Genomic DNA, 18,669 nt, shown 5'->3' with positions numbered 1-18,669 from the left:
AACTTGCTAACCTCAGAGCAAAAGACCATTGTCTGAGTTGTTACAACGGCTACAATTTGTATCATGCAACGTGCAAAAATAAAAAGAAACATGTCCTACAATAAAATAAGATGTGTACAAATTATGTATCCTCTGAAGTGTGTGTGTGTACGTGCACGTGCGCGTGCGTGGATTTAATATCTAATTACGTACCTTTTAGGTGTGTGTGTGTGTGCGTATGTAATGATTACCTTTTCTAATTGCAATGTAGCAACATAAATAGTCTGTTGTGATTTCTCTAAATTGGAGGTGGTGCATCCATCATTCATTGAGAGACCTGTGATCAAGAAAGGTGAAAAAACAATTCTCCACTTAACATAGTGTTCAAGACACAAACAAGTTTGCTGACAATTGTTTAAACACAAGCCAGTAGTCTGCCACACAGCAGTAGCTATATGTGTAAACTGATCACAGTTCCACGGCTCAAAACATTTTGGGACTTTTATTCCAGGTTTTGGGGGAAAAACAAACAAACAAAAAAAGCCCATTGAGGAAGCCAATGCCACAATTTTTTTCCGGCAAACTCCTCAGAGGAAGGCCGAAACCGGACTCGACCAATCTGTCTAACTTTGAAGGCGTTGTACCGCCACGAGCTCTTATTCTGGAATCAATTTCCGTATGCCAGTATTAAGCGCTCCTATTGGTCCCGACTTTGGCCAATGAAGGGTGATGTTGTATGCGGCACTTCTTTCCATGTGGGAACTGGTAGCTACTACTTTACAACCAAAAAAAAGAAACATGGTAAGGTTTTTCTAACGCACTCATTTTCGACAAGTGAAATTCAGGTATACTGTATTGTTGAACAAGAGGATGGTGCCAATGCCAACGCTCGCTTAAGTAGAAAAACGTGTCGGTATGTTATAGTGTTGTCTGTGAACGTCTCAGACGATACGGTTTAACTGAAGCGTGACAATCCAGCCATAAGAAAATACTTTATAGACGCCGTTTGGTTGAGGGGAGCGTCTCGTTCAGAATATATTAATTACGTACTAAGTCAAATGTATTTGTTATTGTGAATAATGTGCAAATACTGTAAATATCAATATGCAACACTTAATTTCTATAAACCTCTGTAAACATTTTCAAATAACCTAATTGGTGAGCTGTTTTTAGAACCGACCCACGGGGGGGTACTCGTGTGGTTCTTGAGGCTGCCAAAACGTTGGTGACCTATGTCCTAGACCTAGACAATAACACGTTTCCGATAATCAGTTGTAGAACGCTTAGTCGTCTGTTGTGATGTGGCGTTATAATCAAAACAGTTGTGTGTACAAATAGTTTTTCACGTTTTAGGTTTTATTCGTAAAGCGAAAAGGGCAAACTTTGTGGGCAGGCAGCGTGTCTAATATAGATTACAACCAATGTCAAAGAATAAACAATATACAACACAATACAATACAATACAATACATGCTGATTTATATAGCACTTTCACAACAGCGGCAGCTGTAACAAAGCGCTTAACAAAACAGTTAACCCTTATATTATGTTAAGGGTCAATTTGACTACTACTACTGCAGTGCTGGTGAAATTTGTATCCACATGTCTGACACCTGAAGCCATTAAATAAGAACTTGTGGCAAAAATCACCGTAAGCCAGCTTGAAGAAAGTTTTCCGTACCTGTGCAGAGTAAAATTGGATTTGTGCAGCAGATGAACGTTTATGTGCAAAAAAGGTCATAAAACGAATCAAGAAATCAGCTTTGCCTGCTACTTACATAGTTGTGCATGGTAAGGGGAATGTCATCCAGGACCTCGACTAATAGCTCCTCTCCAACCAAAGGAGTAATGTCCGTGTCCCAGTCTGTCAGTCTCTTCCGACTGGAAGAGTAATTAAAAGACAAGAACAACAATTAAAACAATTGAGTACCACATATGTAGTTGGGGAAAAATGCATGACGTTAAAAGACTTTTACTTTAATTGGGGTGGGGTTCCCGATCTCACGTACCGGTAATTTTTTTCCCACTTGCCCATTTTGCTGACAACGAATACCTTTATAATGTACACTTCATTATAGCGACCAGATTTTTCCCACAAAATAGTGAAAATGCCTTTGTTACAATGAACAGTGGCAAGCTAAATACCACCGCGATGTTGCTTATGAACAAAATGTACAGCACAGGATTCCCCTCCGTTGCTGAGCAACAGTAGTGATCGACTTGTCCATTGTTGTACAGTGATCCCTCGCTACTTCGCAGTTCGCTTATCGCGGGTTCAGTGCATCGAAGATTTTTTCAAACATATTAACATAAAGTAAAATAATAAACACAACCCATAACATAAAACACGGACAGTCGTGCAGTCCTAACCACTTTTCCGTCACACGCTTTGTTTGAGATGAAAGAGGAGAGAATCAAAGTGTCCTTTAACCAGTGGATCAGAGACGTCATGCTCAAAATGTGCACACGTCGGCTACAAGCTAAGTTTCAAAGTCAACAAGAAGCTGTAGCATCCATTGACAAAAAAAAGAGATTGGTTCACTTCTCCTGTCCCATGGAAATCCATTACAATTCCAAGCGGCGACTCTCGGTTCCAAATACGCATCGGCGCTCTGCGCCAACGCTCCTCTCTCCACATCCTCAACTTCAGCAGCCATCCATCCAGCCGCACCAACGCCGACTGTCCAACAGCGCCGACACAGCCACTGAACAAAACGGGGTTGTGAAAAATGCTGCCCATTACAGGCGCAAAAAACACAAGCACCCCAGGTCTGTCCAGCACCGACAGTCAATGACGCCGACATTCCTCCTAATCAAAATCTGTGCTGTTACAGGCGTGCTGCCGAGAAGGCTCAACCACCAAGCACAGATACTTCTCCTTTGACGAATGTCGTGGCCAAAAAGCGCTGAAAACAGTCCATATCAGGTCCACGCGATGAAACAACATAAAACATGTGACAAAACAAAAGACAAAAACACCAAAAAAGAAGAAAAAAGCATGGCTCTTGAAGAGCACTTGCCGAAGGCTGACTACTCGGCGCCATCTTGGGGGGGGTGATTTAGATGTTCCTTTCCATTTGATGTGATGGCTTTGTGGTGTGATATTGATAGCTTCGTCGAGAGGTGAGACTGAGGCGGGAGTACTTGTACAGGAAGGCACAAGAAGACAGGCTGCGAACAATTGAAGAGAAGAAACAGAAGCTGAAGGGTGCTCTCGATGGTATGGATGGCTTACTCCTCATATAAACGGAATAGTGTCATGTATGATATCGACCTCACATTATTTTTCCTTCCTGTAGAAAACTGTCTGCTTCCAACTGAGGTACGCAAAGATGCACTGCAGCTCCAGAAGCTTCTGGAGTATGATGATGGTGGTGCAGAGGGTTAGTGTTGCTTTCATTATTATACACTATTGATCCCTTTCATTTGTGTCACGACATTGTCTCTCTGGTTGGTAGGTGTCAGCTCACATATGGATGATGAGTACAAATGGGCTGGAGTTGAAGATCCAAAAGTCCTTGTCACCACTTCCAGAGACCCGAGTTCGAGACTCAAAATGTTTGCTAAGGTTTGGCTCAATTGTTTATGAGGCATTCCTAAACTACTTAACACTTTAACACAAAGTAGCATAGGGACAGTGAGAATTTCTATGTACAATGTCTGAAATATGAATGAAAAGTCATTGTTCCTCATGCTGGCATGCATTATGTCCAATCTGTGTTTCTGACCATCAGCTCGCCCTTTAGTGGTAGATACTGCTAAAAACACATATTTAAATGTTACTCTTAAGTACTGAATTTTGAATTAGACTCCTCATAAAAAGTTGGGGATATTTGGCTTTCAAGGGTATGGAAAATATAAAAGTTCATCATGCTACAGCGATATCATCATGAAAGTAGCACATTTAAGTTGAAGGATGCACTTGTTTTTCTATTTATTTCAAACAATTGAAACAAAAGTTAATGGTGGGTGCACCACAACACAAAATTTCAACGTCTAAATAAACCTGTCATGTGCCCTTGAGCATCAATTACAGCTTGACGACGACAACGTCTCATGCTGATCACAAGTCGACTTATTGCCTGCTGAGGCATGGCATCCCACTCTTCTTGAAAGGCAGCCCTCGAGTCATTAAGGATGAAATTAGGCCTGTGTTGTTCTTGTAGGGGCACAATCACTGTATTAATCATGTTATTCGGGTAGTAAGGCAGTTCTGTACTGACTGGAGACACTTGCTCACACTGTAACACCGCCACCACCAAATACTCATCTGGTGACAGCAGTGGCTGTTGCTTAACGCTCTCATTGATGTCTTTCAATAAACAAGTACCTTCTGCTCTTCCGGGACAGGAGGTAAAGTTGCTGTTTCCTGCAGCTCAACGCATGAACAGGGGAAACCATGAGATTGCGACACTGGTGCGAGCCTGCAAAGCCAACAACGTGACTGACCTTGTCATCATTCATGAAACCAGAGGACAGCCAGGTTGGTTTTTTAATTCTTCAAAGTTCAATGTCACAGATGTTGTAGAAAAGTCTAAGGACCGGTTTCCCAAAAGATATATTTAAAATCCAAACTTTAAAGTCCACGTTTCCCCCTTCGACATAATGCCCTTAGAGTTTAACTAGGGGTGGGCGATGTATACAGTATATTGTCATCAATATTGTCGCCTATCTTTCTTTCATGATCATTTTACGGTATTGTAGTCAGGCTACCTTGAAAAGACCTCATGGCTGCAAAGTAGGAGGAAGCGATTAAAATCCTCCTTTGGCAAATCAGCTAGATGGGAGGAGGAAGTGATAAGTCTTCATTCTGCTTATTCTTTGGAATAATGCCAAAATGGTCGCCATGAAGCGCAATTCACTAACAAATCTGTTCCATCGCGACCTCTATGAATTGCAAGCATGACTCCACAAGCACGACGACCGCGAAATAAATAAGTCACGCTCAGCAGCACACTTAGAAAGCCGAGATTTTACTTCATGAGAGTGGGTAAAACGTGACAGAGTGTTCGATATTCTCATACACGTGCAGCATCATAGCTACATTTGCGACCATAACATCTGTAGTATATGCAGGGCAATTTCGGAAATGGTCGAAAGATTGCGGCTGAATTCCTTGTTGCTACAAATATATCTACAATATCAGCGATCGATTATGTGTCTCTCACACTGTCTGTTGTAAGGACTGTCCACAGATTAAATACCTGTATTCTAGTGTGATGTCGGTGGCACAAATCACCACATCAAATATAAGATCTCTTTTTTTCATTCTGACTGTTGTAGTGAACCGCTTTTTCTCATTCTGATTGCTGTAGTAGTTGGCAGTGGTAGACTGGAAGCTCAAAATATCATGATTTCGGTCATTATTGAGTAGTAGGAGACATTCTGGGCATAAATATTCATAAATTATATTTAGTCTGGACATAATTTGAAGTTCTAAATTGTTAAATATCGTCGTACAGTATCATTGTAAAATGTTTTTCAGAAGATCAATGGCGCAATTTAAAAAAGAAACAAGAGCCCTTGTTCAGAGCCGTACTTGTTCTGTGAGGCAAGTGCAGATAGACTGTGTGTGTGTGTGTGTGTGTTTATCTAATTCTTATAGTTTTTTGGGGGGAAAAATACCAAGTTATCATTCACCACCAAATCCACCTGTCCTAGTCTTCTCTGCCATTCTTTTATGCACTCTTAGAAGAATCCTACGCACTCCTCTGCAGCACAGTCATCTCAGCCATCTTGATGTCATCCACATTTTCAAAATGGGGTCCCCTTGATGACCTCACTTGAGCTTGGAAAGAGGAAAACAAAACTAACACAAAGCCACATAGGGAGGGTATTCTTGCACGGCAATGTTCTTCTTGATGAGGAACTGTCGGATGTTCACGGCATTTACTGGCAATGACTGTACTGTACACATTGAACCGAAAACAACCTTCATCATAGTCAGAGTCCCCACATTACTCCTAAAATATTAGGGAATCAGTTTTTTAAATTAATTAAATTGTTTCTCAAATTGAAACAATTTTAGAGCAGGACTGCCCAACCAGTCGATCGCGGATTGCTTCCAAGTCAACCGTGAGGGTGTACGTGGAGCTTGTTGTTGTTATTATATTTTGTCAGTGTAGCAAAAAACAGACAAAATTAGCAGAATTATTTCTCACATTTGCTTATGATATGGAGCGCAGCAATATAAGGGTCAATGGTTACCTACAGCCCGAGGGCCATTTGCTTTCCATTTTTTAGCGGCCCACGACATGACAAAAAAAAAATATATATATATATATATATATATATATATATATATATATATATATACACCGTATTTTCACGACTATTCGACGCATCGTACTAATGGCCACAGTCTCATTAATGGGTGACATTTCTGTATTTTACACATACACAGGACGCATCGTACTAATGGCCGCAGTTTTACAGTGGTAAAACATACGCCAGCTTAAACATACGGCATGCATGCGCGCACTCTAACACGTTAGCTTGAAGCATACGGTAGCATGCCAAGACATACAGATAAGATAAAAACACGTTTTTAAAAAGGCAACGAAAGCAGAACTGAGTTCGGGTGTATCTTATTTAGGCATCGTACAATGTTCTCACGTTTATCGATCAATCATCACCCAGAAATCCATCAAAGTCCTCATCCTCTGTATCAGAAGCAGAGGACTGCACATCTCAGTTGTCATTGAATGCATCACATGGTAGTGTGAGTTGCTACGCATTGCCGAGCGGAAAGAAGGAGTAGCAACAGCAAAATCAACATTTCTCTCGTTTGAAGCTTTCCCACATTTGAGAGTAAAGAACAGAGCGAAACATGGTGGCAGCGCGTGTGTGTGTAGAAAGAATTGAACAATTGTGCAAGTACCGTAATCCATCAAAAACGCCGCGTTCCCTCTCGTTGTTGCGTATTGTGGCGTAACTCGCCAAGTGCTGCCTCTCACTCTTTGTAAAGTTGTGTTTGCCACCGATCATCCATTGTTCCCATGCCGTTTGCAACTTTAGTTTGAACGCCCGGTTGATGCCAATGTCCAGCGGTTGGAGTTCTTTAGTCAACCCTCCGGGAATAACGGCAAGCTCAGAGTTCATTTGCTTGACTTGTTTTTTTCACCGCTGCTGTGAGATGGGCACGCATGCCAAAAGCATAACTGGTGGCTTTAAGTTTGAACTGAGCTTCGTAGGCGTGTCTTTTTGTCGAATTTATTTTCAGGGGTTCTTAGAAACCAAAACCGGAGTTGTTTTGCAACAATGCACATTGCCACACTCTATACAAGTGTTGGTACTGGCTTGAGGCGTCCACTTACACGCCCACCCTTCACCATTGGCGGACTAGCTTGCCTGTCCTCTCTCTCCCTCTCTCTCCCTCTCCATACATGTATATATACACGCCCACCCTTCCCTGATTGGCCGACTTTTTTCCCGCATGCCTGGCCACAGTCACTTCCGCCTTTTCTCTATATAAACAGCGTGTCGGCTGTCAGTCAGATTTTGGAACTCAGCGCATATAAAGGACGCTCCGCACCATAAGGCGTCCTGTCCATTTTGGAGAAAATTTAAGACTTTTAATGGCGCCTTATAGTCTTGAAAATACGGTGTATATATATATATATATATATATATATATATATATATATATATATAATACTAACAATGGCATTCGACATGGACCACAAGGTTAGTTAAAAAAAAGTGAGGGTGGGTAGTAGAGTGAGAAAGGAAGGTGTATTGTGGACCTTTTCGCTATGTTCAGAGACACAAAAAACATTCATGATTAGAAGGAGAACACAGTTTATCTTCATAACACTAGTGAAAAAAGAATTTTTTACATCAAAACATTTTCCAGTTTTGATGTAAAACAGGAAAAACTCCAGTTATGAGGAGTCTAACCTTCACTGGAAACGAATCGGACTTCCTGCTGGCAATGCGAACCAAAATCAGACATCGGTGGTACAGCCTGTATCATGGGGTTTGGTGTCCCATACGCCCAAACCAGTGGTCACTTTTTCACCATTAAATGTCACATGCCAGAGGAGACAAATCCTGATAATGAGTCTGAATTATTTTTTTATTTCACCGTCTTGGCGAAAGAAGGCAGGATGTTCTGTTTGGATGAGTTACTGCACATTATTGGTCATATAGTGAATAAATAAGAGGAATGTGAATATTTACTGTGCAAGTCAAGTTGAGGGTGACTGAGTGAAGAAAAGTCATCATGGAGACCTGATAATTCTCAAAAATAAGGCTTGGAATAAAACTTTGGTCAATATAAATCGGGTGTGAATGAAAGTACAGGCTTAGATTGTTTGTTCATCCCTATTTGCAGATGGCCTCGTGGTGTGCCACCTGCCATTTGGACCCACAGCTTATTTCACGCTTTATAATGTGGTAATGAGGCACGATGTCCCAGACATAGGCACCATGTCTGAGGCCTACCCTCATCTCATCTTTCACAACTTCACCTCACGGCTTGGCAAGCGGGTGAGTACTCAACCATGGTCTGCTCACATGCCACTGATAGCATCTCTCATAATTTGTCCGTCAGCTTACCTAATTATTTCTTCACGCACAGGTATCCAATATCCTCAAGTATCTTTTTCCAGTGCCAAAAGAGGACAGTAGGCGTGTAATCACATTTGCCAACCAAGAGGACTTCATCTCTTTCAGGTCAGTGTAAATGTGGCATCTCATTTTAAAGACCACATTGAATTATGTTCGATAAGAAGGCAGATCAGTAAATGTGTAAATCATATGCACTGTACATTTCACCCTTTGTGTTTTTTTTATTTTTTAAACAGACATCACACCTACAAAAAAACAGACCACAAAAACATAGAACTGACAGAAGTGGGGCCCAGATTTGAAATGAAATGTAAGTACAACCCGAAAATTCTGGGAAGAAACGCTAAACCGGGACTGGTAACCACAGTGCTTTTAATAGGATAAGTATGGGATGTGTTATTTATTCGCGTAAAAAGAAAAAAAGGGCTTCGTATCAGTACTGATACAATAATTAATTGCAACAGACATGAACAGGGATGAGATTTTTTCAGCTTTTTGGCAGAATTCCACTTTTTCCAGTCAAAATGGACCTAGTTTATATTGTTCCAAATCCATAAAAAATTCTTGGGGGCGAGGCGTCCGGACTTGTCTTTGGCAGATTCGGGGCTCGTAATGTTTACAAGTAACGTTTGCAAGCATCCATTTTGAATCCCGTTTTTTATCGTGGAACGTTAGTTTAGCATTACTTCCTATATGGGCTATTACCATAACTGCTTATCCTTCCAATTTTGTATGGATTCTTATTGAGTTGAAGGAATGCAATAATATTCATATTTTTATAATTATTTTTAAAATTGTTGATAATATAATTTTCAAATTATCTATCCATCCATCCATCCATCTCCTACCGCTTATCTGGGGCCGGGTCGCAGGGGCAACAGCTTTAGCAGGGAAGCCCAGACTTCCCTCTCCGTAGCTACTTCTTCCAGCTCTCCATGGGGTATCCCGAAGCGTTCCCAGGCCTGGCTCCCTGGCTCCTTTCAATGTGGAGGAGAAGCGGCTCGACTGTGAGCCCCTCCCGGATGACCGAGCTTCTCATCTTATCTCTAAGGGAGAGCCCGGACACCCTGCGGAGAAAACTCATTTCAGCTGCTTGTATCCGGGATATCGTTCTTTCGGTCACGACACATAGCTCGTGACCGTAGATGAGGGTTGGAACGTATCAATTTACCCAACCAGTAAATTGAGAGCTTCGCCCTTTGGCTCAGTTCCTTCTTCACCACGACAGACCGATACAACGTCCGCATCACAGCAGACGCTGCACCGATCCGCCTGTCAACCTCCTGCCCTCACTCGTGAACAAGACCTCAAGATACTTAAACTCCTCCACTTGGGGCAAGCTCTCAACCCCCAACCCGGAGAGGGCACTCCACCCTTTTCCGACTAAGGACCATGGTTTCAGATTTGGAGGTGCTGATTTTCATCCCAACCGCTTCACACTCGGCTGCGAAACGCTCCAGTGAGAGTTGGGGAGCCCTGTTTGAAGGAGTCAACAGCACCACATCATCTGCAAAGAGCAGATGATGCAATACTGCATGCAATACTGAGGCCACCAAAACGGACCCCCTCAACGCTTCGGCTGCGCCTAGAAATTCTGTCCACAAAGGTTATGAACAGAATCGGCGACAAAGGGCAGGCTTGGCAGAGTCCTACCCTCACTGGAAACGATTTCTACTTACCGGCAATGCGAACCAAACTCTGACATCGGTGGTATAGCGACCGAACAGACCGTATCAGGGGGTTCGGTACCCCATACCCTCGAAGCACCCCCCACAGAACTCCCCGAGGGACACGGTCAAACGCCTTCTCCAAGTCCACAAAACACATGTCGACTGGTTGGGCGAATTCCCACATACCCCCGAGGACCCTGCTAAGGGTGTAGAGCTGGTCCACTGTTCCACGGCCGGGACGAAAACCACACTGCTCCTCCTCAATGTGAGGCTCGACTTCCTGACAGACCCTCCTCTCCAGCACCCCTGAATAGACCTTACCAGGGAGGCTGAGGAGTGTGATCCCTTTTGTAGTTGGAACACACCCTCCGGTCCCCCCTTTTGAAAAGAGGGACTACAACCCCGGTCTGCCAATCCAGAGGCACTCTCCCCGTTGACCATGCGATGTTGCAGAGGCGTGTCGACCAGGACAGCCCCACATCATCCAGAGCCTTGAGGAACTCCTGGCGGATCTCATCCACTTTGCCACCGAGGAGCTTTCTAACCACAACGGTGACTTCAACCACAGAGATAGGAGAGCTCACCTCAGGGCCCCCAGACTCTGGTTCCCCCAAGGAAAACGTGTTGGTGGATTTGAGGAGGTCTTCGAAGTACTCTGCCCACCGGTTCACAACGTCCCGAGTCGAAGTCAGCAGCGCCCCGTCCCCACTGTACACAGTGTTAGTGGTGCACTGCTTCCCCTCCTGAGACGTCGGATGTGGACCAGAATTTCCTCGAAGCCGTCCGGAAGTCGGCTTCCATGGCCTCACTGAACTCTTCCCACGCTCGGGTTTTTGCCTCGGCGACCACCAAAGCTGCGTTCCGCTTAGCCAGTCGATCCCCGTCAGCTGCCTCTGGGGTCCCACAGGCCATAAAGGCTTGATAGGACTCCTTCTTCAGCTTGACGGCAGCCTTTACTGCTGGTGTCCACCAGCGAGAACGGGGGTTGCCGCCATGACAGGAACCAACCACCTTACGGCCACAACTCAGATTGGCCGCCTCAACAATAGAGGCACGGAACATTGTCCACTCGGACTCAATGTCCCCCGCTTCCCCCGGAACATGGGAAAAGCTCTGTCGGAGGTGGGAGTTGAAACTCCTTCTGACAGGGGATTCCGCCAGACGCTCCGAACAAACCCTCACAATACGTTTGGGTCTGCCAGGACGGACCGGCATCTTCCCCCACCATCGGAGCCTACTCACCACCAGGTGGTGTTCAGTTGACAGCTCCGCCCCTCTCTTCACCCGAGTGTCCAAAACATGCGGCCGCAAATCCGATGATCCACAAAGTCGATCATCAAACTACGGCCTAGAGTGTCCTGGTGCCAAGTGCACATATGGACACCCTTATGTTTGAACAAGGTGTTCGTTATGGACAGTCCGTGACGAGCACAGAAGTTCAATAACAAAACACCACTCGAGTTCTGATCGGGGGGGCCGTTCCTCCCAATCACGCCCCTCCAGGTCTCACTGTCATTGCCCATGTGAGCATTGAAGTCCCCCAGCAGAACAAGGGAGTCCCCAGCAGAATTACTCTCCAGCACACCCTCCAAGCACTCCAAAAAGTTTGGGTATGCTCAGCTGCTGTTTGGTGCATACGCTCTCGACCCGTCCCCCCTCCAGAAGACAGAGGGAGGCAACCCTCTCGTCTACCGGTGTGAACCCCAATGTACAGGCACTGAGCCGGGGGGCAATGAACATGCCCACACCTGCTCTGTGCCTCTCACCGTGAGCAACTCCAGAGTGGAAGAGAGTCCAACCCCTCTCGAGAGAACTGGTCCCAGAACCAAGGCTGTGTGTGGAGGCAAGTCCAACTATATCCAGTCAGAACTTCTCTGCCTCACACACCAGCTCGGGCTCCTTCCCTGCCAGAGAGGTGACATTCCATGTCCCAAGAGCTAGCTTCTGCAGCCGAGGATCGGACCGCCAGGCTCCCCGGCTTTGGCTGCCGCCCAGCTCGCATTGCACCCGACCCCAAAAAATTGAGACATGATTGGTCGTGAGTGAGACCGAAGCTACTGTGATGTCTTTTTCAGTTGACAGCACGTGGCAAAATGGCTGCTGCCTGAGATGGCGAAAAACAAGGGGATTTTGCTGCTTAACTCATATTCCACAAACACGACATTAATCAGAATGTCGTGTTTAGACTAGTGGTGGCGCTTCGAGCATATTACTGTCAAGAAATTTTTAGGGTTGACATGCCCGTTAACATTTGATTTAGATGCCTTGTTAAGAGTGAAGTGTCTCATCCCATGTTATGTACACGTTGCTATTCGTCCTATTTTCCATTGTAACTGTTCTCATACTTGTTCAAACGAACACCGAATGTGATCTTGTAAGCGTATTCGGTAGTAATTTAGATTTTGGGTCAAGTACCATATGAATATCAAAGTTAGAGGGAATGGTCAGCTATTTTAGGTTGATTCACAAAGGCCATTTTCACACTGCAGCTCAATTCAATTTTTTCACGTCTGTGAATCACCTAAGTTGTTTTAAGGAACAGTGTTATTTTTTTTACTTTAATCCCACTTGAAACATGAAACATAAAGTGGACAGGTGTGGTGATAATAATAGTTAAATCATGCAGATGATTAATTTCTTGCGTGCGGAAATGATTTGACATGCTTAGTAGACGTCCCCATAAAATGAGATCGAGGAGAGTTGCTAATCTTGCCTGCAAGTTGAATACTCGTGGGATTTGTGAGCTCACAAAACTTATTAGTTCATCATGCCCTGAGCGATGTCACTAATGGGACGGAACAATCACAAAGCAACAGTGTGTTTGGGGGTGTGATGAAAAAGTTTCTGGGTTGACGATTGACTTGATTCAAAAATCAATGTGGTGTTATTTATTACGCCCATCTTCTTCGCAAAAACGACAACTATCACTCAGGCCATGATGCCATTTGTGCCACTCGATGAGATAATGCCGGTGATGACATTTTTATCTGCTGCCAGGATTGGTCAAAACAAGTTTGTTAGGCACGCACAAGATTCCACATCACCCAATCGGTATGAAATATTGTATTGAATGCCATATTTTTGTGGTGCATGTAAATTGACATTGTGCATGTGTGCCACATAACGGACGTGTTGCGTTCACATTAGAAGTCACCTTTGCTTTTGCAACGCGAACAAGGACATAAAAAGATCAGATTTACCCAAAAGTCAGAATTGGGCATCATCCCTTGCAATGTGAACATAGCCTAATGCAGGGTAAAATTATACATCTTCATTAAAACATTATGAACTAAATTGGGCTTGTTTGAGCCACGGAAGTCCAATGACCTAAAACAAGTTCAGTTCATTAAGTGCTCGTGTTGGAACATTTTTTTTCTTGTAATGTTTTTGACATTCACATGTATAAAGAGTTCTCTGATTTTAAATCCTGTTTTCTTTTCATAGTATATATGATCAAGCTGGGCACCCTGGAAAATGAGGACACAGCAGATGTTGAGTGGCGACACCACGCATATACACGCACGTCCAAGAAAAGAAGATTTCTCAGTGTTCAATAGGTTCATAAATCTTGACTGGCATCGAACTTTTGGACTTGTGTATAGAATGACTGTTTTTTTTTGTCAGATGTTTCTTGGTGAGCTACCATAAAAGCAATATAGTTTTCATTTGTCCACTGTAGATGTCAGTATTTGTCAAGCGATGATATCGATGTGGACGCACATCTCTGTTGCACGTACAATTCGGTAAATTTGTTTTGTTTTTAAATAAAATGAGTCATCTTGTTTGTATTTGCTTCTTTCTTAAATCCTCAATAACAGCGATCATAATATAAATGAAAAGTGTGACAACATAGGTCAGGAGCGTCTCAATGTGACGCAGTAGGTACAAAACATGCAGTATGCACGTCGGAAACGTTTTACATATCCCCCCCCCCGTGTTTGCGACGCTGTCGTTTTGAAAACGGGCAGATTGCAGTTTCACTATAGTAGAGTTCATTTACATGACAGAGACGTTAGTTAACGCCCATCTCCGCTGTGTCCAATGAAAGGACGCAGCTCCAGCATGTGGCCAATGAGAAACGAGCCTTTCCGAGGTTTTCCGCTTTCCCTGAAGTTCTTGACAGATTCGATTTTAGATTGAGAGTTCAAGATGGCCGCCTCAGGTAAGAGTTTTAATTTATATCTAGACTTGAAAATAAATCATTGGCGACGTGAGAACGATCTGTTAGGACTCGAAATAGACGCAACACGGAACAAGTACTGTATGTGCTATGTTTTGGATGACGACGGAACAAGTCACCGCAGACTAAGCGGAGAAAGCAGCAGCAACAGCTCAGGAGCCGACGCAGTTGTAAACCCCCCGAAGTTCGCATACGCTTTAGACTGGGCTGGCAACGAGTAGCTGAAAAGTTCTAGCCATTTTGTAGCTACATAATCTCTTCCACTACGGTCACAACTGCGTTTCGAGCCGAGTTCACACTTGGATCTGCTCGAATGAATCGACCGTATGTTGTTAGTTGCCATTGCCCGCTGAACTATTTGGCAAGGCAGTTTAAAGTCGCCAAAGTGGCCGAGTCAAGAGAAACATGGCTACCTACAACTCCAAATGTCACAGACAGTAGACAAATCCCACGCTAAGCTAAGTGGCTAACATTACATAGCGTTAGCATCACTCATCTGTGACTTCTAAGTTTGCAGCTTCGGCGTTTCACGAGTAATGGCTCGTATCAACTGTTATTCCCACCATTCAAAGTACAGCCCATTGGAGAAAGGCAAGCGTACCCTGCCACCCACCCTCAACGTTTACATCGTTGGTCATAACGATTTGGTATTCTTTTGCTTCTCTGAAATGGTCATGTTCAACAATACTTTTTTTCTTCTTTGCTCTTTTCAACACGAATACGTATTGACCAGCTCCACAACTAAACCTGTTTATTTTGTTGCAGGTTGCAAGTAAACAGTGTAGTCTTTTGGATCCACTTCCCCACGACTCTCACCTGAGGTATTGGTGTCAAGTATAGAATCCCCCTCCTGATCCTCTCGTCATGTCCTCCACCTCCTCCTACTCCTCCTCAGGAGAAACTAGTCCGGAGGATCCACCCCGAGGTGGGGGCACTATCCGAGTCTACCTCCCCAACAAGCAAAGGACTGTGGTGAGTGAGAAAGTAGCTCGATGATGCTCTTTATCATTCATTCTCAGTTTTGTGCATCTGTAAAACAAATAAAATCATGCTGCAACTAGATGAATTAGTGATGGTTCACTGTGAAATAACTGGCTGGTTTCAAGTATAATTACTCGCACAAACTTTGACATTTTTGTCACTTTGTCAACGAGTGTGAAAATTAGCATTTGGTCTGGCAGATGGTGCTTTTCATCCTCCTGCCCTCTTCTGATTTCTGATTCAAATTCAATGTTTTCCACCTTGTCACATTTATTCATATTATGAATTATAATGCATTAGATTGACATCTTGATTATATTGTGGTGAACATGTTTGCTTCAGCCAAGAGGTCGTGGGCTTGAATCTAGGCACATGCCCTCCTATGTGAGTTTTTTTTGTTCTGCCCACACTTGAGTGGGTTTGCTCTTGGTACTGTACTCGGGCTACCATTGACATTCCAAAAAGCTGCATATTTAATTAGTTAAAGACTGCCAGTTGCTGCTTGTTGTGAGTGTGAATGATTGTGTGTGCCTGTGTATGAGAGGGAGAGAGAGAGAGAGATGTGGTATGGTAAACGGATGGGGGAATTGATATATTTTATATGGCTTCAATTTTAAAAGGTGTTTCAAGATAAGCTGTTTCAGTATAAAACTGGCATTTTCATTTAAACCATTCAAATTAAAATACATTGCCTTTGGATGTGACATTGTCAATGTTATTGAAGAGCGGTCTCCGTTTCACAGGTGAATGTTCGACAAGGACAGACGGTGTATGAGAGTCTAGATAAAGCACTTAAAGTGAGAGGCTTAAGCCAAGACTGCTGTGCTGTATTCCGCCTTCTCGAAGGGTAAGCTTGCATCATTTGTGCTAAGGTTTGACAAACATAAGCAAAACGGGCTACAAAATGTTTGGTTTGAAATGCAGTCCCCTCCAAAAGTATTGTAACGGTATATTCAGTTCCATTATTTTTGTTGTATACTGAAGACAAACGGGCTACAAAATGTTTGGTTTGAAATGCAGTCCCCTCCAAAAGTATTGTAACGGTATATTCAGTTCCATTATTTTTGTTGTATACTGAAGACATCTGAGTTTCAGACAAATGTTCATAAGTCTAGCTTTTATTTCATGGTATAGTCTTGTCATCCATCCATAGACTGCTCTCTATTTTTTGTTTGACTAATTTTCACTGGTAAAACCCAAATCTAAAAACAAGCACAAACATTGAAGTAATCACGCGAAAAGGCAACATCCAAATAACAACAAATACCCAACAGTCACATGTTCCAATACTTTTGTTCACGTTTTGATCAAGTGAGTGGGTGTTTTAGGTTTTTTTTGTTGAATTTTTAACGCATCTAAATGTAATTACCGTATTTTCTGCACGAAAAGACGCACTGGATTATGAGGCGCACCTTCAATGAATGGCTATTTTGTAATTTTTTTTTAGAATTTTATTAGACGCTTCGCACTAAAAGGTGCAATCTATAATATGTCCATTAGATGGTGCTACGCTCCTTCCATTCAACCCAAGAGGCGTCCTTAAACTTGAGGGGTGTTCATGACCGTCTCTGAAAAATGTAAATTAACTATTACTGTACTTGAAAAACTATGCCAATAGATTTTATGAACTGCGACGGGTGGCCTTACAAGTGTAGTACTGTATGTGTAAAAGAAATACTGTTACATGCTTTTTGTTGTTGTTATGCTCAGTTAAGGTGTTTGTGTGTGTGTGTACACGCACTGATGATTTCTGTTAATTGCATATTTATCACACACAAAGATTCATCAGACCAATTTTAATATCACACAACTCAATCCAAGGAAATACAGAATGCAATTTCGAAATGTGAATTTATTTAGACAAAAGAAAAATAATTGCAGACCAACTGTGGCATAAGAAAAACTAATTGCCCCTTTGTGCCACCCTTGGCAGCGATAATTGAAATCCAACATTAGCGGTAATTGGTGATGAGTCTTTCACTTCGTAGAATTGCTTCAACTCCGCCATATTAGTGTTTTCTAGCATTAACTGCTCATTTAAGCTCACACCTCAGCATCTCAATTGTATTCAAATCCAGACTTTGACTTGGCCACTCCAAAACCTTTATTTATCCATCCATCCATCCATCTAAGCAAGTCCATCTAACCATTCAGAGCTGGACTTGCAGGTGCGTTTTGGATCGTTGTCCTACTGCATGAGTTTGAGGGCGCATATTGACTGTTGGTCGGATGTTCTCCTTCAAGATTTTCTGTTAGACATCAGAATTCATTGTCCCATCAATCACATCAAGTTCTCCTGGTCCTGAGGAAGCAAAGCAGACACAAAACATCACACTGCCACCACCATGCTTCACTGTTGGCATAATTTTCTTTTTATTAAATTCTGTGCTATTTTTTACATCAGATGGAACATGGCACATCTTCCAAAAAGTTAAATTTTAACTCATAGACTTTTTTTTTTCCAAAAGCCTTGAGAATGATCAATGATCAAGATGTCTTTTGGCAAATGTGAGATGAGCCTTTGTGTTCTTGTTGGACAGCAGTGGTTTTCGCCTGGGACCGCTCCCATATTTGCCATTTTTGGCCAGTGTCTTATGGTCGAGTCGTGAACACCGACCTGAACTGAGGCCAGCGAGGTCTGGAGTTCTACGGATGTTGTTCTTGACTGACGATCGACTTTTTAAGCTACCGACCTCCCGCGATCGACGCGCTACTGCATATGCATGCATACACACACGCATGCCATGATGAGCAACAGCCATAACGGCCCAGATACAAGTAGATACAAGAACTTGTGCGTTTGTAAAAAGGAATCAGTGCCGACCTCAGTGATAATCTTACAGTTTATAGGTTTATTTCTTATAAACAAATGTTGCAAAAAAATAAATAATTCAGGCATACAAGATTAACAATGAACATCAGCAGCTGTGTACTCCAGGTTTATTCAACAAAATAAATAGATCAATATACAGTGTAACCTCAGAAATAAGACCACCTATGTTACTGCTCAAGGTGGTCTGATTTCTGAAGTGGCATGCAGTAATGATAATGCAGAAGTAATGTGGCTCACATGCAACAATATACTGTAGCGTCATGTACACACAATGAGTAATAAATGATGGATTGTACATGAAACTGTATTGTACACAAAAGAAATTTAAGCATTTGAATACATAGTCTATGTATGTATAAGGCAAGAGAAAAAATAAGGCAAGAGAAAAAAAACTACAGCTACAAACTACAGTATGGTTCTTAGAAGAACTAACTATCCAAAGTAGATTGTCGTTTC

The 18,669-nt window shown here is 42.9% G+C and overlaps 2 protein-coding genes across 3 annotated transcripts in view; both read left to right on the top strand.

Moving 5' to 3' along the window:
- The first annotated feature begins 684 nt into the window (after positions 1–684).
- On the top strand, positions 685–14,003 carry imp4 (IMP U3 small nucleolar ribonucleoprotein 4). The gene is made up of 9 exons (XM_052068334.1): positions 685–780; positions 3,090–3,198; positions 3,278–3,361; positions 3,437–3,546; positions 4,329–4,461; positions 8,314–8,468; positions 8,560–8,654; positions 8,786–8,859; positions 13,664–14,003. Exons 1-9 carry the CDS (start codon positions 709–711, stop codon positions 13,774–13,776), a joined length of 945 nt encoding a protein of 314 aa, XP_051924294.1. The 5' UTR covers positions 685–708; the 3' UTR covers positions 13,777–14,003.
- A 270-nt stretch (positions 14,004–14,273) lies between these two features.
- The window catches only part of araf (A-Raf proto-oncogene, serine/threonine kinase), a 51,287-nt gene continuing 46,891 nt past the window's right edge, over positions 14,274–18,669 (top strand). For both annotated transcript variants that reach the window (XM_052068237.1, XM_052068236.1), the window contains exons 1-3: positions 14,274–14,381; positions 15,165–15,371; positions 16,124–16,227. In XM_052068237.1, the coding sequence (XP_051924197.1) occupies positions 15,264–15,371; positions 16,124–16,227 (212 nt within the window). In that variant the 5' untranslated portion in view covers positions 14,274–14,381; positions 15,165–15,263. The remainder of the gene's footprint in view (positions 14,382–15,164; positions 15,372–16,123; positions 16,228–18,669) is intronic.

This window comes from Hippocampus zosterae, chromosome 6 (assembly GCF_025434085.1).
Source record: "Hippocampus zosterae strain Florida chromosome 6, ASM2543408v3, whole genome shotgun sequence".
NCBI lineage: Eukaryota > Metazoa > Chordata > Actinopteri > Syngnathiformes > Syngnathidae > Hippocampus > Hippocampus zosterae.
Note: the sequence above shows the minus strand (reverse complement) of the source record. Positions and strands in the feature narration are given on the sequence as shown.